The sequence below is a fragment of the Apteryx rowi genome, unplaced genomic scaffold (genome assembly GCF_003343035.1).
Source record: "Apteryx rowi isolate R43461 unplaced genomic scaffold, aptRow1 scaffold_12, whole genome shotgun sequence".
Classification (NCBI taxonomy): Eukaryota; Metazoa; Chordata; class Aves; order Apterygiformes; family Apterygidae; genus Apteryx; species Apteryx rowi.
The window spans coordinates 1,373,393-1,401,351 of NW_020447419.1; the positions used below are offsets into that span (position 1 = coordinate 1,373,393).

The 27,959-nt window shown below is 48.6% G+C and overlaps 1 protein-coding gene across 1 annotated transcript in view; it reads left to right on the plus strand.

Moving 5' to 3' along the window:
* The first annotated feature begins 1,110 nt into the window (after positions 1–1,110).
* The window catches only part of FN1 (fibronectin 1), a 208,361-nt gene continuing 181,512 nt past the window's right edge, over positions 1,111–27,959 (plus strand). Inside the window, exon 1 of the mRNA XM_026087948.1 lies at positions 1,111–1,180. Within this exon, the coding sequence (XP_025943733.1) occupies positions 1,111–1,180 (70 nt within the window). The remainder of the gene's footprint in view (positions 1,181–27,959) is intronic.

The window sequence follows — 27,959 nt, forward strand, 5'->3', positions numbered from 1 at the left end:
TCTCACCCCGAGAAAAGGCTGTGACTTCCTCGGAGAGCTGCCGAGCCGGTGCCGCGGCGGACGCCCTTCTCTCCCAGCCGTCGCATGGTTGTGCCGACGTGCAGGTATAAGCACTGGGCAAGCGCAGGGACGGAAGCAAACGTGCGCCTGCCTAGTTATTAACTTTGCAGTTCAGCTGAGTTTACACCTCGCCTTACAGCTTTTGTGAACGGCTTTCCCATCCCAGGAAAAGGCAGTGCTGGCGTTTTCGCAGGCTGCAGTTTTTAGCCTGCTCCAAAATCCTGTGCTCAGGCCAGGACCCTGCGTGCACCCACCCTACACAGGCTCTATGTACAACTTTAAGGAGATGAGGAGATAACATCCAGCAGCCTCCTACCTTTACAGCCACTATCCCCTCCTGAGCAGCTCTTATCCTCTGTGAAAAACCCTGTAAAAGACTAAATTCAGGCTATCTGTTCCTATTTGCATTCAGCCCGTGTGCTCCTCTGAAGCACGTTTTAATTTTCCCTCGTCCCTGACCTCCTTTCAGGCAGTGGTGCTGGAAGGTATTTAAAGTTACAGCTGTACTCCCTTGGGTGGCCGTGAAAGAGGGGTTTTTTTTAAAAAAAAAAAAAAAAAAGGAAAGCAGAAGCAAGCGAGCCTGTGCCTGCCTGGTGCACAGCAATGCTCGTATCCCAATTACAGGGAGCGCAGGGCCAGGCTCAGCAGCAACTCCGAGACGGCGGAAAGGAAGAATTATGCTGGCAAACCAGACGCCACAGCCGTAAAAAAGGAGCCTGCCCGTAAACGGCCGATCCGGTTTACAAACCAGACGGGTGGCAACCGGCCTTTCAACCGAGTCACGTGCCAAAACAGCAGGGCTGCCTCGATTTACACCGCCCACGGATCCGACCTGCAGCTCTGCTGCTCCTTCAGGGCAGAAACGACCCACAAAGCCGATGCGGGATGGTATTAAAAAGATACTAATTCACGTGTTCAGCAACGCTGCCCGCGCCCGGGCTGACGAGGGGCTGTCTGAAACGAACCCTGAGCAGGATGGTGCCGAGCAAGCTGCCTTTCAGAGGATGCTGCAAGCCGGGCTCTAAAGGGAGGCTTTTGGTTAGGGACGTGATGGTGCTTCAGCTGCGTCCACCGATGCTGCATACGCCCATGCGAAATCCCAGTTACCAGGCAGAAGTGAGTAAGAGGCTTTCAGGCTGCGGGCTAGGTGAACAGCGTATAAACATCCTGCCTTTAGCGTCAGCCTCCCCACCACAAACCCAAGTGCAGAAGCTTCGCATGTCTCATCTACCAGAACGACCCTGCTGTCTGCAGATGCATTTGCACCCTCCGGTACCCTTGAAACTGAGGGCAGCGAGGCAGGGAAACCCTTCTGCAGAGCTGGGCACAGGGCCTCTCCATCCCGACTCGCCCTGCGACACCTCCTGCAATGGGGAGGTTTTTTGCCTGTGCCAAGAGCCCCAGCTCTGCGTCACCAAAATGCAAGCGGGTGATCTAGTCAGATGGGAAAAAATCCCTCTGTGTAATGTCTGATAAGTCCTCATGAAAGTCATTTCTTCAAGTGTAAATTTAAGTGCTATGATTTTTCAGAAGTACCACCTGAATTCCTTTTATTTATTTAAGGCTTTGCTCAAGTGCAATTGCACAAGTGTAAAACCATCCTCAGACACTTTCATGAAAGTTTGTACCACTGTGACTGCTACAATCCCATCATATTTCTCCGAACTCCAGAGAGGACTTAAGGCTTTTAGTCCATCACTGTTGGCCAACTCCACGAGCAAGGACTCGCTTCACTTGGACCTCTCAGCCTCCGTGCCAGTAAAGATGGGTTGTCCACAACAGCTTGAAAGGCAAAAGTCATCCAAGCACGTTGTGTCTTTTTCTGTCAGAAATGCAGTATCCACAGTCCACCTCCGTGCAAACAGATAGCCAAGGTTTTTGGAAGGAACTAATAGCTTTGGTTGGATTTGTGAACAGCTACACGCAGACACCAAGAAAAGGAGAGCTATTCCACACTCCTAACTGTCAGGCACTGACGAGGTTTCTGAGGTTTGGTACCCAGCATATCTCTGTAGATCATTTGGGGCAGGGTGGTATAGGGGCTATACTACCCTAAATCAGTGTAAAGGAGAATTTAATTTGAGACTAGAGACAAGAGAAAGTCAACAAGCAGAGCTGGAAACAACCTGCGCCGCTCAACCTGCCCAGAGCCGCAACCAGGACTTCTCATTTCCTCACAGTTCCTTTGCCCATCAGTGAGCCACCAGCTTCTAAAAGCGAAAACAGAGGCCTCCTACATCCAGCTTTTGCCATGAGCAGTGTCGGCTGCTGAAGGCCTCTCCAATTACGAGCGGTTTAAACTCACACCGTAGCTATCCATCTGCTGCTATATTCCACCGATCCGTTCTCCCGGAGCTTGCTGACCTTAAAGTATGTTTTGATTTTGTTTAAAGAAACAAAATGGGCCATTTGCAAGAGACTTCGATCCAAAACAGTGTTTTGAGGCAACGAGGCTGGGATGAGGCTATGAAATAATCTGCTGGTGAGTCACAACCCCAGTTTCGGCAGCTGATTTGTCAAACGGCATACCTGCTTTTCGGGCTCCTTGTTAAATATTTGCCGTCTGTCTGACTTTATAAAGGATATCTCGCAGCACAGCCAAGCACCTGTCTTTACAGCAGCGCATCCTTCCACAGCGGGCTGTTCTCTCTCACGCACTCGGTTTTGCGGAGGAGCCCAACGTAAAGCCAAGGTTAAACAAGGCAGTAGGCAAAGACGCACGCAAAGCAAACAAGGAAGAGCAACAAATGCCATTAGCTTCCAGGAACCAGCGAGCTTTCAGAGTCCAAATCACCCTCAGTGAGAGCAAGTCCAGCTCCATTAAATACAACAGATGTTGTTACACTTCACTGAAGCAGGTCTTCCAGGGTTTATTTGAGGTTAACTGCCCAAATCCCTGGCTTACAGACCTCTACGTCCAAGATAACAAATGGGAAGGCAAATAAGAGCTACGGAAGAAGCCATCTTAGTGGTTGGTCCCCTGCCCTCTGGCTCGCTGCATGCGCCGACGGCACAAGTATGCAAAGCACTCGGCTGCACACACGTTGCATCAGTCGGGCTTTTATTTCAGCAGCCGGACACAGCGTGCCGGGGTTCGGCAGGCACCTCTAGGCCCCCAGCTGGGACAAAGCCTACGTGCAAATCCTGCAGGCAGCCCAGATCTTCCTGCAAAGGTTGCTCAGCCCACTGTTTCAGTGCTCAGTGCCAGGCCAGCCCTATCCACCCTCCTGCGGAAAGGAAAACGGCTCTGCAGGGAGACCAAGCCTGAGCAGACTCTAATGCCCCTGTAGCTCCCGACCCTGTGAATTTGCAGTCCCTTATTTAGCTACGTTCACATATGTGCTCTCACTGAAGCCACTCTTCTGAGGAGTGCAATCAAGCTTGCGTTTAAGTATCTGTGCAATGTAGGCTTTAGCTCCATTAACCGTACAGTGAAACATCAAAACAGATTTTTTTTTTTTTAATGCCTACACATATCAAAGATCAGTAACAGATAATTGCAGGGGGCAAAGGAAAAGGCCACTGAAAACCAAGACGTGGATGAAATAATGATATGGTTTCTTATCAATAGCCCTGTGTTCAGCAATAAAACCCTGCTAGCAGAAACCTCTGCCTGGACCTCGAGAGGTTATGCATTTTGGGAGCAAGCTGTCAAGAAACAGAAATCACGTGTTAATAAGACAAGGATGTTGGTACACGCAGTCCTGAGCAGATGCCTGCTTGCATTGCTATGGGACACGCTTCATTTTGCTTTGCGTTTGGATAGCACCTCCCTACTGGTCTTTTGGGTACCCATGGCCCAAGCCACATAAGCATCCAACATCCCGAGACACAACGCCGATTAACATATTTATCAGGAATAACATGTTAGCAAGAGCTCACACGCCTTTTTCAGATGAGACCATTTTCCAAAAGACTAATTTACATGACGCTGCCCCCACACTCGACTTGGGCAACTGCCCAAAGCCTGGCTTTACTGCATGGATTTGCAAACGGGGGCTGCGGCGCGACATCAGGCGGGAAGCTGGGAAGGCCTTAGCTGGAACCCAGTGACCCGTCGTGGGCACCGCGCTCTCGCAAAGGCATGAATTGGCTGGAAAAAGCCCAAAGGGGAACAACAAGAACGGCCAGAAGTCTCAGAGAAATGATCTATGAGGAAAGAGTGAACGAATGAGGGTTGTTTAGTCTAGAAGACCGATAAAGACCTTTAAATACACATGGGATAAGAGACGAATGGAATAGTCTGTTCTCAGCAGTTACGGTAGACAGTATAAGTAGTAAGAGGCTTAAATTGCAGCTAGGATGATTTTGGTTAAGCAATTAGTAACACTTCCCTAGGCTTTACTCTCCAAGCTCACTTGTGGAGTCTTCATCTCCAGATTTGTTTAAAGTAAAAAAAGTTGAATAAACATTTTTCAGTAATACCTTAGGTTGATTTGTGCCTACTGGGTGCGAGAGGCCTTAGTCTGTCTTTTCTACCATTTTCAGTAGAATTGGCCCAACCCATACCACAATAGCACATGGACTGGCAAGAGTCTCCCGTGGAAAGGGGTTTGAGGGTCAGAGCCCATTACTACCTTGGAGCAAAGTTTGGTCCTTCGACAGGTAAGAAAAAGCCCCAAACTCCACCAAACATCTCAGTGTAATTACGAGTGCAGTTAAGAATAGTCACCTGGCTGCTGCAGAGACTTTGCATTTTTCATAAGACTCTTTCACGGCTCCCTTTGCAGTCACAGACCACAGGACGGGACATGTCCCTCTCTGGCTCCAAGGGCCTCGGTGGTGGTTGTCCCCATCCCCACCGACGGGGCAGCTTGTGGTGGCGATTAGCCTTGGCGCTGGCACATGCTTGCAGCACAGCGTTCCAGTCGCCGATGCGCGTCTGAGATTCACCACCGTGTTTAACCTGCCGCCGGCGCCTGACCGATGTCTTTGGTATGCAGCAATCAAGCAATGGGATTTCAGCTGCGCTTTGGCGATCGCGAGTTAGCAATGCTTTGCTGTCATATCTCCACCAATAAACTGCCCAGCGACACCCCCAAAATTGCTTTAAGTGATTACAGATAGTGAAGCGCCCTATGGGGATTTTATTTCATTGCAACGTACGATGCAAGGTTGTCACTGGCTTTCATATCGATTTGTTATCGTCAGCTCTGCAGATCGGCTGGTACACGCCAATGTGCCACGCTAGCGTTGCCTGGGACTCGGAAGAGCCTCCTGGCCTTTTCTTCCTCTCCGAGCTGCACAGCAGGCAAGGCTGAGGGGGGTCGTTTGGGGTTTTTCTTCCCCCTCCTCCTCTTTTTTGCTTTTCTTTTCTCTCCACAGATGGTCGCTTCCTGCTCCTCCCATTCTAACCACCGGTCACAACCGCCCAAGTCTCCGAGGCCCGAGCAGGGCTCCGTTATACCGGGCACTACAACAACAGCTACTGATGCGAGGTGCCCACAAGAGAAGGCTTTCGCAGGGCGAGCTCGCGGGATCACGTTTAAGCGTGAGACGCAAGAGTTCAACACCCGTTCCTCCCCAGGGGCACCCGGACAGCCCGCCTGGCCCTCCGCGGCACGTTAACAGCTAAAGCCCACCACCCTGCTGGTGTCCGACCCCAGAATCGGCCACACGCAGTGCTCTCTCTTTGGCTCAGAGGCTGGCAACACTTAAAAATCGATTGACTCAAGGCATCGGCTCTGCTGACCACCAGCAGCGGAAACTCGAGTCCTAACACCAGGCTCTTGGAAAGCCCGTGAACTTTCCCAAGAAAGATGAGGAAAACAGTTCGCCTGTGCGAGAGTCTCGTTCCCTCGCGACGTCACCTAAAGCCGGCACGTCCAGCCCGGGCTGTGGTCGCACCTTGGTTGGTTAGCGTGGGCTGCAGGGGCGCTCGAGACCGCAAACCAGCGGTTTGCCATCTGGGGTGGTGTCCAGAGGCCCAGCCATCGAGGCAAGGACATACCGAGTCCCCCCCCTCGTGCCTCAGCAGGAGGGGACGGTGGGATGAGTTATCTTAGGACTGCTGCAGCGTCTGGGACTGGCAATTCCCGAGGGATGCTCTGGTCAAGGGAAGGAAGCTGGGGAGCTGGGCAGGACAATAGCTATTTATTTTGCTTTAAAACCCAAAATTTCTAGTTTGTTTACTCTGTACTCTGGGGAGAGAGAGTGGATTCCCAGCAAAAACGTCTGGGAAAGAGGTTCCCATGTCCCTCAGCCCATCACAGGATGGGACCACAATGTTTATTTGGAGAGAGGAAGGGGAAAAAAATAAAAAATAAAAAGGAGCCAAGCAAAGTCCCCACAACAGCCTCTCCCCCCATCCAGCCACGTGCACAGGCGCATACACACACCAGCACATGCTCGCACAGCCTACCACCTCGGTCCTCTAAACCGTCTTTCGTCCCAGGGCAGATCTTCTAAAACAGGTTTTACGGTCTAACCAGGCATCTACATCCCCACAGCACCAGTCCCTTCATCTTACATTTGTCAGCTCCGATTTTGGAGGGATGACGCACGAGAGAGGGGGGCAAACGAACTAACAAACATCCTCGCCGACAATACCAGTGATTCAGTTCACATAAATCCACAATTGAGGAGTTAAATAGGACTTCTCAGCCACTTGGTCACTTCTGTCCCTAATATGAATCCTTCGGTTTTCAAGCGGACTCGCTCTCTCCCCGAGGCTAACAGGCTGTCTAAGGATACGGTTACACACCTGAAGCGCACAGCAGGACTTGCTACTTTGCTACCCACCTTTTGCCAACTGCAGAGCGCTACGATAACCGTGAGGCAAGTCCAGAAACGAGCCGAGCGGCTTCACACATCCTAATTCTTGGATGCTTTTGATCTCGGTTTGTGAGACTGTAGGATCATATTTTCAGGCTTTGAATCCACAATTATGATAGCTAGGGTTTTATTAACTTTATTCCACCTATTCAGCTTATCTTAAGGACCTTGAGCACAAAATAACAAGAGTTGCGAGAGCTAGTGACACCAGCAGAGAGCAAATCCTGCATCCCCCGGCCTCTCTTCTTTGAATTGCAAAGGGACACGCATTCAAGAATCAGAGCATCTTTTAATCTGAACCTCTCCTCTTTTTGCAAGGAAACTCTCGCCTCCGCCCGCTGCAGGGTGTGAAATGAAGCCACTCTGCAAAAGCGAGCGCAACAGGCTGCAGGGACTTCGGAGAGCGAGCTTGGCAGGCCCCAAAAACACAGCAGTGCCGGAACAAGGAAACATCAGAGCCAGGTCCCCAGGACGGCAGAGGGGAAAAAGAGGGGGGGGGGGGGGGGAAAATTATTCAAATATTAGAATAAGATGCAAGAAGCTGCACTGCGCGTGTTTGTACTTACTGCAGATAATTCAAAGAATAAGGTGGACATCAGTTTGCATGAACACCGAACGGCTGCCCAGTGCCACAATACCTCAAACCATTAGACCCTATCATGGAGTTCACATATAGCAGAATTAAGTTTATCACATTTCTCCTGGACAGGCTTTAACCAGAGCAACAGATTAACTCTTTGGTGTCCTGCAGCAGGCACTATAAAATATTACACATCAGCTTCATGCCTGGGCTAGGCCCTGAAAGAGAAACAGCATTTTTTGCTCAAACCTTAGACTGCCTCGGCCTGTCCTGGCACTGCTTCAGCAGGAATAGAGAGCTCATATTGAGAAAAGTGCTCTTGAAAGCAGGTTTATTGCAAATATCGCAGAGGGACTCTCGCCTGCAGTTATTGAAGAGCAAGGTGGAGACATGCGAGAGATGCTCTGCCAGCTTGGGGAGGAGACGCTCGCCATAAAGAGTACAAGTCTGGCACCGAGAAGACCTGACATGGAAAAACCTGTCAAAGAAAAACTTGATGGAACCACCTCAAATATACATACATGCCCTGGGAACAGAATAGATTAACGCTTTAAGCGGCAACAGCATCCAAAGCACATTTATTCTACTGGCTACGAAAAAAAAAAAAAGAGGGAAAAAAAGAGAAAAAAAAACAAACAGCTCAGCAGCTATTTTCACTAAATAACAAGAAACAGAGACAGATCGTCGAAGCCTTTCATCCATCATGAGTAGTACAGATGAATTCCCCAGATATGTCTTGCAATATTCACTTGCTGCAATACTCCCTGGACATGGCTTATCTCCAGGCTTCAGAGACCTCATAGACTCCAAGACCTCCTGGGCCCCAAGAGGTGCCTCTTGACATTAGAGCCCTGTTCCCAGCCCCTGTTTGGGGTAAGCAAGACAGTTTTTGACTAAATTTCAGTTCTCACTGGGGGCTGAAAGAAGGCAAGGAAGCACACGGCAAGAGGTGCAAAAGGCTTTTTAAAAAAAAAAAGAAAAAAAAGAAAAAAAGAAAAAGAAATACTGCTTGCATATACATCCACATGCGTGTTTGCTGCATGAGCCAGTTCTCAGCTGGTATGGGAGAAAAGCACAGGAAAATGAACTTCTCAGTATTATTTATGTCTAAATACGGTTAACCTTGCATACGGAGGCAGTAAAAAGAATTTTTGCTATGTAAAATGCTGTTGAGTAGAAAAAGACAGCGCTAAAATTCAGATCTAGTAGTCATTTTATAATCCACAGGACAATATATTGAACCAAAGAAGTAGCCGTAGCCTTTGGGCTCCCGAGGTTCCCAGGCTAGACGGGCAGATGCTAGAGGGCAGCTCCACGGACGGTGCACTGTTTCGTGCTATTCTTGTACTCTTCCCCTCCACATCTGATACTGGTCACTTGTGGAGGAAGGACGCTGGGAAAGACGAACCTTTGCTCTGAGCCACTACAGCTGCCCTTACATTCAGTAAACATCCATAATTAGGCTGGATTTTTATTCCCTTCCTGTAAATTTCCATGGTTCCTTTCTAATAAAGTAACCATGATGGAAACCGCTTTAGGAAATAATGTGCAAGAAGCAGCCTTGTCTTGTCTTCTGGCAGCAAAACCACAGAACAAACAAAGCATGAGAAAATTCTCTTACTCTGCAATTCTGTGCATCTTTCAAAACACGTCTCCCACTACAAGCTGTCCTCAAGATTGCCCGTGAGAGTTACTCAGCTCAGGGAAGTGTTGCAGCAAGCAGGATTTACCTATCAGCTTCCCTTTCTCCCTATCTCCTCCCATCAACACACCTAAAAACTGGTGTCTACCTGCATCCAGAAGGTAACTGTGTCTAGCAGAAGCTAGGGACTTCTCCTTTGGGGAGGGGATTTTGTTTTAAGCTAAACCTCTTCCTTCCCCTTCTCTGAAGCATTTCACATCCTGCTATGCAGACCCTTCACACATCGGGTCAAGCCACAGATTCAGGCTCAAGATTCAGGCTCAAGCCCTGACCACATCTGGAGGATGACAGCACAAATTCAAGCCAGTGTATGCATTTTTTTTCCTCTCCCAAAGTTTCCATCCAGTGAGGCTGATCACGTATTTACTTTTCTCAAAACAGATAACATTTGTGAACTTACAAGCTTGAGCCATGGTCAAAGCAAAGGTCAACTGATTTCTCCTGTGCCAACCAGAGCCAGGCTTTCAGCTTTCATCTCTGCTGCAATCCCTGTTTTTTAGTCTTTGTTTTGGACTCATTTGGTACAGAGAGCAAAGGAGAAAAAAAGGGAGCAGAGGGTCAATCAAGGACAAAAATGAAGCTAAAATAGAGTTAACCAGTCATCCAAGTAAAAGGAAGCCATCCAGCCCCAAGAGGCAGTTCCAGTCTCCTAACCTGGCTGGTGCCACTAGACACCCAACTTCCCGATGCCTAAAGTTACACAAGAAGAGTCTTCAATCAGGGAGCGAATTCTAGCTTGCCACATGCTCTACAAACCCCAAGATACCAAATATAGTTACAGTCTCAGGATTAACTTCTGTAACTTGCAGCATGAAGTCAGACCTCTGACATCTTAGTCTTCACTGGAGAACCAGCAGCAATATGTGAATCTATGAGCCCCAAAGCACAGAAGGGGAAAGACAGAGATATTGGCAACATTAAGACATGCACACCTTGGCACAGGGACTAGCTATCACTGCTTCTTCCTCTCCCTAACCACTTTCAGATGCAAGCCCCCAGGCCGGGGAGGCCTCTGGAAGAACAAAACCATGAGGATCCACAGCCTCAGAATGACCTTGAGAAATGGAATCACTTCAGGCAACAGAGCTATGAGAAAGTTCATGTCTTTTAGAAAAAAAAAAAAAAAAAGGCACACACAACAACAAAACACCACCACACACCCCACACTGGAAAAAAAAAAATGCATCACTTGGCTTAATTTTAGTTTAGCAAGTAGGGGGAAAAGCCTAAAGTCTTTCACTCCTGCATCTTGTTTTGCTTAAACCTTTGCTACAGAAGAAAGATCAGTTCTGCCTGTGACTTGTGGCTGTTGCCCAGATACGTGGAGAGCCGTATCTACAGCGCTCCACAGTTGGTGGCTGTCTTCCTATTTACTCCAAAACACTTGGGCGCCTGTCTGTTAAATCTCCATCTTACCTGGCTTAGAAGTGCCAGGGTATTACTCCACAGGTTTCCCTGCTGCCCTTGTAATAACCTTTTTCACTCTTGGGCTGAACTAACTGGCATGACTATTGGATACCTCCCACCATTCGGTTCAAAGAAGGCTAAATGGCAAGCTCTTCAGTGGGTAGCCCCTTTAACCCATTTGAAACAGTCTTTTTTTTTTTTTTTTTTTAAGCAGACTAAGTTTTTCCTTCTATTCTTATTTAATCACAATTAATGTCATCTGGATAGCACAGATGCAGGAGAAAAATACAAAGCAAGAGCTGCATGCTGGAAACAGAATGTCAGAGTCAGCCAAGAACAATACTTTAATCATAAAACATCTCGCTTCAGACTTCTAACCTAAATGCTTGAAAAGCATGGCTGAAAAGGAGAAATTATGTTGTCCCACAAAAATCTTTGTAAATAGCACTAAGAAGCTCAGCTCTAGGTAAGCATGTCCCACAGAAAGCCAAGCTCCAAAGAGGAGGTATCCCTACCGAGGATACTAGGAGCTTTCTGTCTTCTGGAAGGCAGAAACATAGCCGATACTGCCACCCGCTGCTCTCCTGTTGGGTACATGGGTGTGCTGCCAAGGCCTGAGCTGCCCCACCACTTCCAGAAGCATGGATGTTCCTCTAGGCCTCATCCAGACATGCCCTTGAACATTGTGCAAGGTTGAATGAAATCCTTAGACACAGAGAACATAATTCAGGGCTCGTTTTCCAGCTTTCTTGCTTTTTGTTGTACATCTCCCACACCCCCCACATCCGATATTTTGAAGGATGCCATAATATATATTAGTTGTCCACAAACTGGAGCTGTTCCTCAATCTTCTCCTATAAGTATACAGGACATTTACTTTCTTTAAAGAAATTGAAAGAGAAAGCAGGGGCAATGAGACACACTAGAAATTGCCATAGTTAAACTGAAATTAATAGGATTTCTCCTGACTTTGTTTTCTGCATGTTGGTTTACATCAGTTCAGAATCTGCCCCTCAAACTTTAAGGTCCACTAACCTAGCTTTAAGGAACTATGTATTCCATTCACTTTATCACCGTGAAATAATAAGTCATCTGGAATTTAGGTTTTCTATTTGTACATGAGCTCTATTGCCAAAATAAATGAAGTGGGAACTGCCCGCATCTCTTGCGTATGGAAATTTGTGTTTAAAAACAAGAAACCCCACACAGCTAGAGGTCATGAGATGAGCTTTTTGCTGTTTTCTGGTTTCAGTGACAATAGAAACGCTGTTCTCCAATACCGTGTTTTCAGGCTCAGACCCCGTGTTTCTCACAGTACTTTTATCTGCACGACCAGTCTTAGCATAAACCTGAAAAGTCAATATCTGATAGATATAAATAGTTTATTGAGTCACATTCAGTCAGTACTGAAAATTAAAGACGGGGAAGAAAAAGTGCCTGGGCTCCAGAGGCTCTAAGGAAAGGCTTGTTTCAGATCTATGTTGCACTGGTGGCAGAACTGATACAGGGTTTTTTTTAATCTAACTTCTCTCACCCAGAAAGTTTGTTTAGCCCTGTTTTAACCCCTCATATTAACAGCTCGCTAGGAGCTGCCTCATTCATCAGCTACTGCGGAAAAACTCCTGCCACACCGCTCAACGCAACAGCACCAACTGCCATGAATCTGCTTCACTGCAGCAAAGCAGCTTTGCTGCTGACATTTAATGCTCAGCTTTCTGTTTATCACATTGGTCCATAGATCAAATCCAGCTTATTTAGACCAGAGCTCCAATAAAAAGCTTTACACAAGGAAAAAGGCACTTCTTCCAGTGCCCTGTGCCAAGAGGGCCGCCTTTCTCCCCAGGTCGCGTAAATGCAGTGGTGGCCACTGTGGTGCCAGCAGCCTTTTGAACGGCCTTGGAAGAGGAACGAAAACAGAACTGAAGGGTGCCCTCTTCAACACCAGGATGCACTTTCTGTCTCTGACTCAAGGTGGCCCTGAACCACGAATCACTGCATGTTTGTGAGAGGAAGGAGGGCAAATACAGAGCTGCTGTTCTTCCCTCAAGCATCTGCTACCGGCCTCTTTCGAGGGCTTTGACCTAAGTCAACACAACTGCTCTTGCGTCTCAAACAGTTTCTTCTCCACACCCATCTTAAGAGGAAGGGATCACTATTCTTCTACCTGGGGTCAGAACAGAGTCAAGAAATACCATGACATTATTGCCAGCCCTGCACATGCTTCTCTTGCAGCTTGACTGCTGCGTGCCGTAAACGGGAGCTGCCTAGGGGCTGCCGAGCCCGTTCCCAGTGCTCATTCTGCAGAGCGGGCCAGATGGGTCTCACCCCGAGTCCAAAGGCCCCACGAGCACCACAGCCAGACACGTGCTGCTCCCCTTGTCACTGCCGCTGCTGGTCCACTAGCTTTAGTTTGGAGTGAGCTCCTTGGAGCAGGGGCCTGTCATCACATATGCTGGCTGATTGCCATCTTGGGGACTCCCACGGGCCCTCATTACCAATAATATCTACTGACACAGACCCTTACAGCCTCTGAAAGTGTACAGAACTTTTATCATTCCTCATATTTTATGGTGGAAGGACAACTGAGATAACACATACTAAAAAGAGCAGGCTAACCCAGGAAATCTGCCATAAAGAAAAAATTCAACCTGATCTCCCATGTTTCTGCTGCTCCTAAACCAAAAGTTAAGCCTAGAAGCGCTGCACAGAGCCAGGTTCCTAAAAAGAATTTCGCAACATAAGAAAGTCTTAAGAAGGATTTCATAAGCTATTTCTTCATTTGTTCTTACATACTGCAGTATCAGACCTATACTTCCAGCTCACAAAGAAACATAAGGTCTGACCTATTAGTAGTTGTGAAGCGGAATGTAAGGTGGGTTCCCCCCCTGCCCTTATGCCTCTTTGATTAGCAGTGCCTACAGACAAGGCAGCAGCAAACACGGTCAGTGAACAGGTGGTTCCTATATGATTGCACCTTGAGCTTAGCTTACATACTTGGACCAGAGTCATCTGGAGTATGCTCTCTAAGAGGAGATTATCAGAAACAGATGCCGGATTAGCCCAGCAGTTGCTTGCCTTCTTTCAGCTGAGCTCGGCTCAGACTGGAGCAAGCTCCAGTGCTCCCATTCCAACAAAGCAACACATTGCTCACGACGCCGGGCTCAGACTATAGCGTTTGACAACTGGGCTGGACACAGTGGGAGCAGCCATCACCCTCTCCAGCTGCACGCTGAGCCAGTTCAGCAGAACTTGAAAATGAGGCCCATCCTTGGTCCTCCCTCCCAAATTCAGGCCCTGCCCACAGGCACATTCCTCCACAGGAGGAAGAGGGGGGGTAATATCAGCATTCATACTTGTCAACAGCCTTTCACACTCAGCTTCCCCCAGAGAGCAGTGAAATACCGCTACAGGAAGCGAAACATTTTTTCCACGATGATGAATGGGAGAGATTCTCCTGAGCCAAACACTAGAATGAAACCCCCAAGTCCCCAAAACGTGCGTACGCCCCACACGCGGCTTGAGAGAATCACATCAGGTTGAAGCTGGCTGGGTTCGTACTGCCCACCAGCAAGAACATCTGTTGGGTCAGCATGAAGCACTCGACTCCACCTGGGACTCTCTGGAAAACTCCTCACATCCTCCACCAGCTACCAGGAGCTTGCTTTAGTCATGAAGGGGCAGCCAAGGATGAATTTTTCATGCCTTCTTGACCAGGGAATAGGAGCAGCGAAGCACCATTCTCACGTGACCGAGCTACGCAGTAGCAAGCGCTGGCCACAACCACCACCATTTTGGTCGATCTCAGGCATCGTGCAGAGACCACCAGACTGCCTGCAGCTGGGACTAAAGACTCACATTGCCCATGCCTCGGGCACGGGGGGGAATGCACATCACGCTACTGGGCTGTTTACACTAGTGTTCGCTGCTGGTTGACAGCCTGAGGCTAGTTTGTGAGGGGGAAGAGGAGGAAGCTGCATCTGAGAGAGGGCACCAGCGCCTGCTGTGCAGCTCCCGGGACTTTTCTTTCATTCAGGGCTCATAACCAGAGGCCGAGCTGGTATCGAGTCCTGGCAACATGCACACCTCTTATGAGGGACAGCTAGGTCACAACCTCCACTCGAGCAGCTCAGTACCTCTGCCAAGAGGCCCTCGGGATAGCAGCAGAAAAACATCCAAAACACACAGCTCTTCCATTCCCTGAAATTCTCCTCTGTGTGTGGGATGCAAGAGTGTCAGTGGCCTTTGGACCTCTGAGGCAGCAAATGCTCTCCATAACGCTTTCAATGCCTTGACCCTCTTTGGCTAGCATTATCGCACACCTCGGGTACTGAAGCCAGCATTAACATCTCTCAGAGCAGGCCGAGAGCCAGGGAGAGGACACGCAGACGTCAGCACGGCTTGCCGAGCCCACGGGGAGCTGAGTCAAACGAGCTGGGCATCCGCTCTGAAGAGGCAAACGGAGCAGAGGCGTCTTTTTGTTCTGCAAACCACAGCAGCTGCCAGCTCTCCCTTACCTGCTAAATGCATCCCAAGCATGTGGAAAAGCATCTGGGAATGATATCATGACATCAGCTGACGCTGCTGTAATACTCTGCCTGAAGGGCAAGCTGCAATCAACTCTCCGAGGAGCAGAACGTGCATGAGGCTGGTGAGAGGGAAGGGAAACTCATGCCTGCAGAGGGACTGACCCCGGCAGGACGGGCTGATAGCCACCTATCAGCAAGATTTCCATTGCTGGTAGTTGGCCAGGTCTCAGATCTGCTTGGACCGCTGCCCCGCTCAGCGCTGCGCTCCCTCCTTGCTAACTAAAGCTCCCTCCGCTCCCGGCCGCCTCTCAACGCTCCCCCCCTCGAGGCACCGTCCCAGGCGCAGCCCCCTCGCTGATCCCAGCCGAACATCTCCTGAGCATTTTACACTCCACGGCAATGACCAAGTCCTGCAGCAGGAGGTATGGGGGAGGGAGGACTTTGCTCCTTCAGCTCTCTGCAGTCCCACCCTCATCTCCAAGGGAACAAACTTCCACGAACCGAGGACCACACAAATCAGAGCGCCTCACTTCTTGCAGCCTGTCAATTCTTGGACCATATGCAAAAAAACAAAACCCACCCCCCCCACCCCGATACTTCTAGCAGACGCCCGCACACATGAAGTGCTCGGTTCAGACGTGTGTCTTGGCTAGCCCCTGGGGTGGGGTGTGCACCAAGTTCAGCAAAGCATCAAAAACCTGTTTGATCTGCGGTTGTAAAAGGCCAGGGGAGGAATGCTAGAAGTGGGAAGGGAAGGAGGGTTTTTTCCTGCTGGCATGGCATGGGTTTGTCTGACCTGCAGCACATCTGGCCACAACAAGTCCTTCAGAGACAGTCCGGCAGCAAAGGACAAGGGGGCTGTGTTTTAGCCAGTCACCTGCAGCACAAGAGTCAAACCATACTTGGTCATGCAGGAAAAAAACCAAACATTTTTCAGTGCAACAAACAAGCGAGGGGCCACGATGGTCCAATACAGGCAAACGGGGCAACAGCGGCAAAGGAGTACAGCCCCTGGGCTTGCGGGATCCCCGCAGCCTTGCTGCACTAGTACAGCTGCACTCGAACTGCATGTGCCCGCTGGCAAAAAGGGTGTAGGAAACCCAAGCTCGTCATGGCCACAGCAACATCACGTGATGCTCCATGAAGAACAAAACATACACTAAGCACTAAAATATGCAAGCCCTGGCTAATGCTGATGTTCACAGCTGGGATTTTGATGAGCTTTCTGCGGCCACCAGGCTTCTGAATCTTGAGGTATCATGACCTGACCTGTTTAAACTGTCGGGGTTTCTAGTGACATAGCTGTCTGTAGAAACTGCACTGCTCTTGCTTTCTTGCCTCTTACCAACACTCCAACGTTACGGTGCGGACTTATCTCCCAACAGCCTTGCTCTGGACACCTGGCTCATCAAGCTGCCATGCTGCCCAGATGCCTACTTAAGTCTCTCAGATATGGCCCGCCATCCATCTCCAGCTAGGATCAGCAGCTCTGAGGGCTTTAACATCATCCAGCAGAGATACTGCCAACACCACAGAGCAAAGGCAAGATGCTGGATGTGTCATTTCCATAATAGGTTGCTCCCACCTATCTTCATTGGTACCCCCTTCTATGGACGGCCAGACCACTCCATGCGAAGTCTGTGATTCCTCGTGCTGTTAGTGTATGGCGGATGCTTATTTATCAAGAAACATGAAGAGGCAGCAGCTCCTCACCTTGCACAGCCACACGATGCAGTGGTGATTAATGGCTCCGCCAGGACCCAGCCATTTCTGGCCTGGATCCACCTGCCCAGCCACCACCCTGGGAAAGAGCATGTCTTCCTCTGCACAGTTTCAAGTGGCTTTCTTGACTGCACACAAGAGGGTACTTGCCTTTTTATCTTCCATCCCTCCTCATACTTAAAAGATAAAAACAGAAATTTGATTTGGATTAAATCCAGCTGTTGGAACAGGGGACAGGAGACCCAGAAACATACTGCAGCAAGAAGCAAAAGGAAAGGAAGAGAACGAAACACTAAGAGCAAGTTGCTAAATGTTATCCAGCCCCAAAGCACCCACTGGGTAAGAGAAACCTGCTAAGAATCACTGAGCAAAAGCCTCTTTGCCACTTCTCCTCTTACAAGGGAAACTTTCTGCTCGCAGCAGCCCACATCCACCCCACCAGCCACATGCAGCAGCAAGCCCCCAAACTCTCCATGCTTCAGTCTCCAGGGGCTGGGAAACCAAGTACAGTGTACATGCTGCCCAAGGCAAAAAGTCACGCACATTGAGTGCGACTTTGAAAGGCTTTGGTGCAAACTCAAGCAGGCCCACACAGAGAAAGGATGCAACGAAAGAACATCAGCGATCCTTGAAAGATCTGGTGAAGCTGCACATCTTTTAAAACAGGACTTCTGTCCAACTCTTCCAATCAGTGAACAGAGGCCCCCGGATATGCTCCTAGAAGTTGCTATGCTTGACTTGCTGTCAAGAAAATAGGGTCTACCTTATCTGAGGACATATGAAGCGTCCTGTTATGTCATCTGGAAACATGGGCGCACAGACTTCATAATACAGATAAACCACCCATAGACCCATCACCGAGCTCTCAGTAATTAATTGGACAAACCATTTGTTTAGCCCCTAAATCCGACAAAGCAGCATCATAAGTTTCAGGCCATAAACTCAACACTGAGATTAATCCCCCATCCAAAGATTGCCCTGTGGCTCGTGGTGAACAGGGTGGGCAGGGGTCCAACCTCCCACAAAAAACTAGGCACTCCTCGCCATCCCAGCCCACAGGGCTTCCCTTGGTAACATGAGGGCAATTTGCCTCTGTACCTCAGCCCCATGTAGGTTTGATGGTTGCCTTTCATTACAATCAGTTGCACTTCTAGAAAGTAAAGCCTCAAGAGCACATTTGAGGGTAGCAGATAAAACAGAGGTGGCCCCTTTAACTGTACACAGGCAGTAATTAATCCATGTTATGAACTAATTAATGACTCATTTAAAGGACAAGGGAAAACGGTCTGTTTATAGCTGAAAATGATGTTATTGCTGCTTAGAAAACAAAGCAAAACATCAATTAAAGATCAAACAGCTCCATCAAGGCCTGAATTAGTTTCCAGGAAATCCTGTGCTCTTCCCACCGAGGAGCAGTGATTCATCCTTGCGTCTTGCTAAACAGACCAAAGCCGGGTGCTCTCATTTGCTCCGCACTGACAACTTTGTACATTTTTGTCCAAATTCACAGGTGCTCAGAGCCAAAATAAGCTGCGGCATGTCAGACAACAATAAAAATCTGAGATTTATTATGAGGTCAGTATTATTTTAGCACTTCGGAGGCCTGATAGAGAGCCAAGACGCCCTTCTCGTTCCCCTTTGCCAAGCATTGTGCGAAGCGGAACGAACGGCATGGTGCCTGCCCTCAGACGCCTGCATCTCAGCGAGAGGCGACGGACGGCAAATATTCCCAGTCGCACCAGAATCGCAATCGGCCCGGGAAGCAGCGACAGCAGCGCATCGGTGGTCCGGTACGCGCACCCAAGTGCAACCCCTAGGATGCTTTTACGAAGCCATCTGTTTTGCACAGAAAGGAGACCACACTCGTACAGCTGTTCCTTGGCTGAAGGAGCAGTAACATCTTAACCCAAACAGTATAAACTGGAATAACTCTGCCAATTAGTTTGCAGATGATCAGGTTGCAAAACCCACCCAGAACCTTGGTTCTGACCCATTTTGTCTCCCAGATTTCTCATGGGAAGCCTTTTGGAGACAAGGCAGAAGATACAGTGTCAGAGGATCACTTCTTGCTTATGCTCAGGGAAGCAACGGGCTTCCCAGTCGGTATTATGGCACAGTATCTCACGCCCCAAAGAGTCAACGCCTTGGAGAACGCCGCTTCCTTCACTGCAGCTGGAGTTAAGACTCATCGCTCCTGCAACAGAAGAAACCCATGGTAGTCCGGTGAGCAAACAAATCTTTGGGCTGAACATCCTATTTGCTGGATGAACATCATCTCTAGCCATTATTAGGAGAAAGTTTGTGAAGGATTATTATTGATAACACCAGGCTTTCAAGGAATCAACTTTTCAGCCTGATGATACCATTGTGCATTTCCAGCTTGTTTTTGTATTTGTCACGAGTTTCTCTGCAAAACTGAGGATAACACAACCCTTCCCTCCTCCGCCAAAGTCTTACATAGTTACATGACTCCATAAGCTAGCAGAGAAGGAGGGTTAACAAATATAGATAGATACACAACAGATATGGAAAAAATTAATCAGAGTTTGAGAGTGGCCAACACTGATTCACACAGAGAAGTGTGACCAAATTCACATTTTGACCTGCTATTCTTGGGAAAAACATGGGATTATATCCTCCTCCAAATCCCAATACACGTTATGCTTTCAACTCAGCTCTCTGAACTGGTCACTATGTTTGCTAAAGCCAAAATAACCCAGATGGTCTGCTAATCCGATTATGAAAATAACCATTGCTATCATTATAACAATAATAATGACGACAAACAACAGCAATGTACTAAAAAAGGGTTTTTAGAAGCAGGGGAAAAAGCAACTTAAAGCTGTCATCATAAGTACAGGATGCTACGTAGCAACTAGCAGATGAGTAAGAAAAGCATCTCATAAAAAAAGGGAAAACAATTGTGGTAAAATTATAATGGTGAGTTAAGTATTACTGTAGCTTTCTCTCTTTCTCTCTCTTTTTTTTTTTTTTTAAATAAAAACAAACTGTAATAATATTACATACTTAAGGGTCCTCCCTGCCCCCCCCCAGCCACTTATCCACCCTACCGCTTCCCAGTAGATATTCCTGGGGTCACAGACTCAGGACTGGAATTCCAGCCCTCCAAGGGGTTTACTATTTTGGAAATAGCAGTCAATGCCTAGAATAGACAATTAAGACCAGATTGAGGAGGGGGGGGGGGGGAACAAAACCCAACAACAAAAAAAACCCCACACAGATGATGTATATGAGGATTTTGGAAATACAACTAGGTCCTGAAATTCTTTTCTGCCCCAAGCAAGTCACATTCCAAGGATGCTCAAAGCACTTTCCACATTAGCTTGCCCCAAGAATAACACAGAAAAAAAAAAATCTTTTAAAGTGGTAAAGTATCAGAGGTCTTGATTTGGCAGCTGTTATAACGGATTCGACTTCATCTTACAAGTAAAAACATGAATTCCATAGACATCCTCCCCTCCAAATAATATTCTTTAGGGGGAAAAAAAAAAACCTCAGAAACTGAATGTTTTAAACCTTACTCTTTTCCCAAAAGCTTTGAAACTAAAGTCATTTTGAAAGGTTCACAACTAACTCTTTTCAAGTAGCTTTACAGGAACAATTTGGGCAACAGCGTTCATGTCTGCCTTGCACATGGGCAGACGTGTGCAAGATGACAGTACACGGACAGCTATAGATCCGGCAACATTTTTTCCAGCCGCACTGGCATACTTTAATCTTTCATCTGTTCCCAATAGGGTTGGAGGAGAGGAAGCACTGCCTTGAGCAAGCTATAGTCTCTTGGAYGCGGTTTCAGCGAACAAAAGCAATCGGAAAAGTGCCGTCAAGGAAAGAAAYGCCAGGGGCGGAGGGCGGGAAGGCCGGGGGTTGCCAGGAGGGCTGCAATTTCCAGGGAGCGGAGCATGAGTCAGCACAGAGAGCGACTTTTACATTACTGAGCGCGGTGATGCCCTGAAGACCACAACACCCAAAACCTCTTTACACCGAGGCCGTGTGTGTTTTAGCAATCAGGCTGCAAGGTCTCATCGCTTCCTGACAGAGAAACTCCTGCAAAAGCCATCGCGAAGCCTTTTTAAGGGGCCTTGGGCAGCCTACCTGCCCTTGCAGGAGGGCTTGCTGTCCGAGCAACCCTTTCCATCTTCCTAATCTCATCCCTCACCACAGCACCCACGAGCTTGTTTCTCGCATGAGCTAGACTTACAGCTTTAGGAGGATTCGGGAATTCTCAAGGACCCTTTTTATTCCCTCTTAAATCCTGCTGACAACTTCCCTGTTCAGAAAACATCCCAGTCTCCTGGTGGTGGGCCATCACTAACACCTACCACGGCAGTAGCACGCACACACACACCCAAAACCCCCCAAGTTGTTACCAGCAGTTACCATATTCAAAAGGGAACAACAAGCACCAAAAGGTGGGATCACTCCTATCCGTTTCCCCAAAGGGCAGCTTCCAACCAGCCTGCCCACGCACAACGGCTGCGCATTGACTGCCGAGCCCAGCACAGCAGAAGGAAACACCAACAGCCATAAGACAATAAATACCTGTTACAAACTGCAGCTCCTAGAGAGTCCCAGGAATCCCTTTGCTATCACAAGGGATGGTGATGACCATATCCGCCAGGGCCAGCTCCTGGGAACAGGCAGGATCCAGGGTGCAGCTCTCACCCTAAACGACAAGGTCCCTAATGGGTGCTGGAGTATGAGAGAGAGCTGGACCTAGCACAGCTGAATCAACTATATATTTAACAGCCAGGACAGGTGGCCTCAGCCGCAATTCCTCCTCTTCACAGCTGTGGCCTGCACCATGCAAGCAAGCTTTCGGGCCATCTGCCTCTCCGGGACTGGCCCAAGCCCGTTCTCACCTTCAGGGATGGAACAGAGCCCTTAACGGGGTTCATGCGGTCGGGAACGCACCACCCGCAGAGACGGGCCCTTTCTGGGCAGCCTGACTCGGAGCTCAGGTCAGGGTGACCCGGAGCTTCATACGTGTTGCAGACAGTCTGCTGCTCCTTTATGACCCTGAAAGGGATAATTACGCTTCCTCATGTTTAACCAGACTTGCACCAAAAAGAGCCAAACTCTGACACCCTAGAAAACGCAACTGTGGCCTTGTCTGGTCAGCAGTTTCCTCAGACCACCAGCAGAAGGTGGCAGCGCTGCTCCTGCCCAGTGCATCCTCACCAATCGTTTATACGGCAGCGGGCTGTGATACCGCAGAGGACCAGCTGGATCCAGCCTTGATCCAAAACCTACTGGATCCCAACGCCCTGCTTCTGTAAGACACCTCCGTCGTGATTCAGGCTCCCTTGACACCTTTTGATGGAAAGACTTAAGAAGTGTTAAAAAATCAGCCCTCCTTTCAAACATCAAAAGGCCGTAATGGATTCGTCTCAAACGAGCTGCGCCACAGAAATCAGAACGTCAAGGCTAACTCGCAAACAGATCGAATGGGAGGAAATCCGATGCATAAATCATCTGTCATGAACTCTTCACCCGTTGCTGTTCCTATCACCTCCTCAATAAGCTAATAAGCAGGACGGTTGCCCAACAGGAGATTGACAGTAAATTCGCCTTCTGCGGTGCGATGTGATCATCCCTAATTGATTTTGGCTGCTGACTTCTAGTGCGTGGTGGATATCTGGGAACGGCAATAACTTTAACATGCAATCATCCTGGTCAGGGACCAAGCCGAGCTACTCGCCAGCAACCGCTGGATACCTTCCTGCGTGCAGCCTCAGCGCTTAGGCTTAGGTCATAACTTGGGTGTCCTTCCTCCGCAGCTCTGAAGTACCTGCTTTCCGGAAACCAGTCCCTCGCCCCTGGCCATTTAACTCTGTATTTCACAATACAGAGTAACCACATCAGTGGTTACTGATGGTGAAATTGTGTAGGTTTTCTCATTTGAAAAGCAAAACTCTTCTGTTAAAAGGACTAGAAAATCTCTGTAAAACACTAAATATGTGGCAGACTTTGGAGGTATCTAGGGACACAGCTGAGCTGCTGTAAACAGTGATGTAGGTGACGCAGTATAAAAACAGCTTGAACCCTTTGCACAGCAGAATCAGAGCCCACTCCTTTTGGACCGTGCTTCTTCACTATTTCCACCCCAAACACAACCCCAAACTGCTCCCTCATGATCACATCCCCTTTTAAGATCTACTAAACTGCTGCTTGCCTCATTGGAGTTTTACAGTGAGATTGGTCACAAGAGATGATTCATTTATTGCTCTAAAACCCAACAGCCCTCAGTGGACAGCCGAGGCTCGTCCACATGGYGACTGACCAAGGACTTCAGGGTCATTTTAGGCTTACCCAGGGAAAGTTTCCCACCAGGATCTTAGATGATGAGAGTTTAAACCGCTATTGCCAGAGCAGCAGTGGATAACCTTACCTAGTCCGAGTGGAGCTCTGTTTCAGAAATTAGAAGTAAGTACTGGTGGGGCAGAGATTTAAGTAAATCCCAAACTTATATACAGGAATCAGAGCTTCCGGCCAAGAGGGTGGATGATTTTAAAGCTAGTCAAGGTTAAAGCACACACCTGCTCCCTGGGAGGCCGCCTCGGTCCTGTAGCTGTGCATAAAAAGACCCTAGTGCCCCGAGCTTCTCACTACCTTCCTTTGGGCAGAGGTGGTCTGCTGAGGCCCAGAAGTGTTTCAGTGCAAGYTCGGCCCTTTAGCTTAAGTGTCATCGTGCTGAATCCAATTGCATTTCCAGTCCCTGAGGAGGAGCTCAGATGTTGTATTCTCCACACCATCTGCAATTTATAGCCCTCTCTCACAYCCCTGCAAGGAACTCACTTCTTCACGTGTTTTCCTCTTCCATATCTTTCTTTCTGCTCTATCCTTCATGAGAAAAGATGGATAGGGCTGCAYAGAGAATCCCTGCACCAAGGATTTATATAGTCGCAACAAGTGCTTTCTGTGCTGTTCGCTATTGGTTTGTAATAATTCTTGCTTTTTGTTCTCTACTGAATACTGAGCCAATGTTTCACACCTCTTCCCAGAGCAGTAATAACTCTGTGTGTGTGTGTGTGGTTAGGCTTCTTTTCTCCTCTGTGCTTTACCTTGCAGCTGGCAAAATTAAATTTCATCTGCCATTTTATCGACCAAGTAGCAGGAGATCCTTCTGCATCACTTTGCAGTCAGCTTTAGTTTCCAAATAATTATGTGTTATTAGCAAACATTGTCACTTCCCCCACTCCTCCACACACACACACCTGATCATCTGGGAAGAAATCAAATAAATCAATACATCAGATAAATCGAAGCCTCAGCCCTGCTACAGACCCCAGGACCCACACTGGTATCCTCTGTCCATTGTAAAAAATCAAAGATTTAGTCCTGTCCTTTGTTCGCTGTTTTCTAACGGATTTGCAACCTCTGAAAAGTCTTCCCCTCCTCCCTATGACAATTTATTACTTAAAAAGCTTCTGGTGTGGGATCTTGTTAAAAGCTTTCTGACTCTATCAGCCAGCTCACCCTTAGCTAAATATTGTTTGACGCTTCAAATAGCTCTAACAGATTTGCGAAGTGTGATTTCTCCCTGCAAAGGCCACATTAACTCCTCCCCGGGCTGCCAGCCTTATCCGAGCGCCTGCTCACTCTGACATTTCTCCCAGCTTGTCCGACACAGAAGTCAGACTTCCTGGTATGTAGTTCCCGGGAGACTTTTTAAGAACTGGTGACATATTTACCGCCTTCCAAACTTCAGGCGCGGAGACTGGTTTAAGCACTGTGGCGAGTGACGCTCTGGTTTCCTACCTACATAACATTAGCGCTTTGGGGAGAAAAACACCTAGTTCTAGCATTTACTGCCGTTCCTTCTCTCGGCTTGTCTGATCGAGTTATCATGGATTAATGAGCCACCACCCACTAGGTAAGCTGGCCGCATGCGTCCCCCTTTATAAAGCCAGGGGATTTTAACCTATTGCATTTTACTTCACGACCGAGTTGGATGAGGGAGATGAATTTATTCCGGCTTCTCAGACAGGATAATTCAACTGCTTGCAGTCCTAAATCACTGCACCGCATTCCCTCGGCGCGCAGGCTGCTCAGGGGCAGACTAGCCGSAAACTCCCCCAAAATACCCCCCAGTTCAGGCAGTCGGCAAAGAGGATTCCAGCCCACGGAGCGGTCTCTGAGGACGGGGAGCTTTGGGCAAGCCCCTCTCTGCTGCAGGGCCTGGCGTTCAGGCCGACGTCCCCAGTCACTCCAAAAACGCGCACTGTAGGAGAAGCGGGGATGAAGGCAGCCGGGGCGAGAGGTTAAGCAACTCTCGCRCTCCACGCCAGCTGAAAATATATGAAGAGAACCGTTGCCAGGTTAACTCCTAGAAAATTCAGCCTCAGCCCAGAGGGCAAATAAGAAACCGGGGGATAAGCTAAGCAAAGTGCTGACGCAGCCTTCGCAGGAAGAGCGCTCGCAGCGCCGCTGCAAGCCGGGCCAGGGCGAAACGCCGCCGTGAGCGACACTCTGCCATCACCTCGTTTGTCACCGATCCCATTTTTCCTCCCTTCCTCTGCTTTTCACTTCAAGGGACGCAACCTGCAGCGGCGCAGCCTGCAGAGCCCGCCTTCGGTCTGGTTTCCATCTGAGCACCTTCCTCGGAGGATTGACTCATGCCTCTTGACATAACGCGCCGCCTTTTTGGGCTCTTATAAGGAAATAGCATGAGAGAATTGTCTAATTCCATCTTTTTGGCAGGCTTTGTATACCGTGCATTTATACTGTACGTTTCTAGCCAAAGTCTTTGCCCTTTTGTGGTCATTTCAGAACAAACTGAGCTACGTCCCCCATCGTTTGGGGTACTCGTGCAAACTTTCAGTGCCTTAGACCAAACAGAAATCGTGCAAGGTTCGGCATAAATCAGACTTCGCTGGAATTATTTTAACATACAACCCAAACCCCCTCCTCTTCTCTCTCTCCCACTGCTTTGCTACTAATTCACATCACGCTGACTCCAGTATTGGCTGGAGGGAAATACATTTCAGCATCAGATACAACAAATGCGAGGCACCACTATTATCGTGGCCATTCCCTGCGTTTATGGGAGTCCTGTGACTGTCTCACGCTCAGGTCCTTAAAACCGGAGCTGTAAAAAAATGTCTGCAGTGAAACATGAAACCAAACGGGACTGACTCGGGCTGGGATTCGGCTGTACATGGGGAAGTCAGGCTAAGTTCACCTAGAGAGCTGTGAAGGTTCATGAACCTTACGCATGAGCAAGGGCCCAGTTCTGAACAAGCCTGGCCAAACGTTTTCCAGCCCTTTTATATCTGGGAACAGAGCGATCCTGTAAAATAAATAGTTCTGATAGAAAATCCATTGGGGAGAGACTTGGTGGCTTCTACAGCGTTTAGCATTGACATGTTGAATGAATTGGAAGCTCGAGCTCATGCAGAGCTTGAGAAGCGCTAAACCGTTTGGACTGAACCACAGGCTCCCGGTTCCTGGGACTCCAGTTATAGATGTGCCCTTTGCAGCAGCTCTAGAGGTAAGGAGTGTTGCATTTTGCTTTACTGGATATCTGCACAGTCTCTGAGGTAAGGGTGGCTCAAGCTGGCTGGGACCTTCACATGCTGAAGATGTATCCTCATTTCCCCCTGAAAAGCTTCTCCAGAAAAAGTCTTTACTGTAAACGACCAATTTGCCATTTATGCACCTCTTTTTGGGCATGCTCAGAAAACACTTCACAAACATTGATGACATTGGCCTTGAAAAATCCCTAGACATAAACTAACTGATGGTTCAGTAAGCACTGCTGAAGCTTACTGTGTTGGTAGCTGACACTACTAGAGAAGGTATTTGTTCAAAAACTCCAAATACTTCCATGCAAAAGATCCTTAGAGTCAGATCCTCTGATTATCAGTATTATAGTGCCCTAAGATCAAAAAAATCTGGGAATTCACCAATGTCATAGAGTTTCCCTGAGGCAAAGAAGTGCGGCATGGACGTGACAGTGCCTGGAGATCTTGGTCGGGGTCATGGCTCCAGCCTTTTTCAAGACTTGGCCAGAGGAAATGGAAAATATTTACAGTACAGCTAAGGACCAGCCACCAAATCTCTTGACTCACARTCTAGTATCTAATCTTAAAATCAGAAAGGAACCAAAGCCAGGGCTTCAGACTTTGCTTAACGCTGCTAGCTTCCTAGAGCTGGGAGAAAAATATGATGATGCTTCTAAATACCAGATTGCTAATCCACAGTCTTGTGAACGTGCTCCCCTGCAGCAGACAAGCGGGTCTCAARGCGACGCTTTTGTCCATCCCTCTGCGGGTCTGGACGGCAGTGGTGATGTACACAAACATTTAAACGCTGGCTCGAGCTCCAGACAACAGACATGCTGGTGGTCTTGGCCTCAGGACCGTGCCACACTCTCTGCAGAAGAGGAAAGCGAGCGTCAGGGGATCAGGCGCGATATATTTTGATGATGTTACATCTGGCTCGTGCCCCACGTTAACACGCTCACTCCAAAAGTGAACGGAGACAGGGAAGGCAGAGCACTCGGCTCGCCTGTCAGCTTGAAAAAACAGAAAAAATTCACAGCCAGATATTTTTTCTCAACGGTAGGCCTAGAAATTAGCCTTGCCGTCCCCTAAGAAAGCATCCCAAGCATATTTTGACGGACAAAGTTTTAGGAATCAAGAGACAGAACAGAGACATAAATGCCATAAACATCACTTCCCTTACAGCAAGGTCCCCYGAGATAAGAGACCCTCTGCCGCCGTTTCCACACTGAAATACAGGGTCTGAGGAAGGTAAATGCATTAAGGCCTGMGAGATACTCACCTGCTATGACAGGGAGTGATGAAACCTTTGATGCCAGCTTACCAAAACCTTCCGGAAGCCAAAAGCTACTTGCCTTTACAGCGCAGCTTCACCCCCGTCACCCAGCCTGGTGGCCCACCTCGTGGCCCAGCACATGCCCCCTGAAACCAGCTCTGGCGCTGTAAGGGCTGGCGGGGGAACCAGCGCTACGGCAGGCTCGGAAACGAGCTCTCACTTCTCTTCCGCTCCAGGTCCTCCCTGAGACGCCTGCTCGGAGGTGCACCTGGCTCCTGCACGACACGCTTGAACGTTTGGGGCTGTTTTAAAGACAGCAGCCTGGAGATGCCTCCTCTGGTTGCATATTCACCGTCTGCACACAGGGCATCCCAGGGACCCGGGA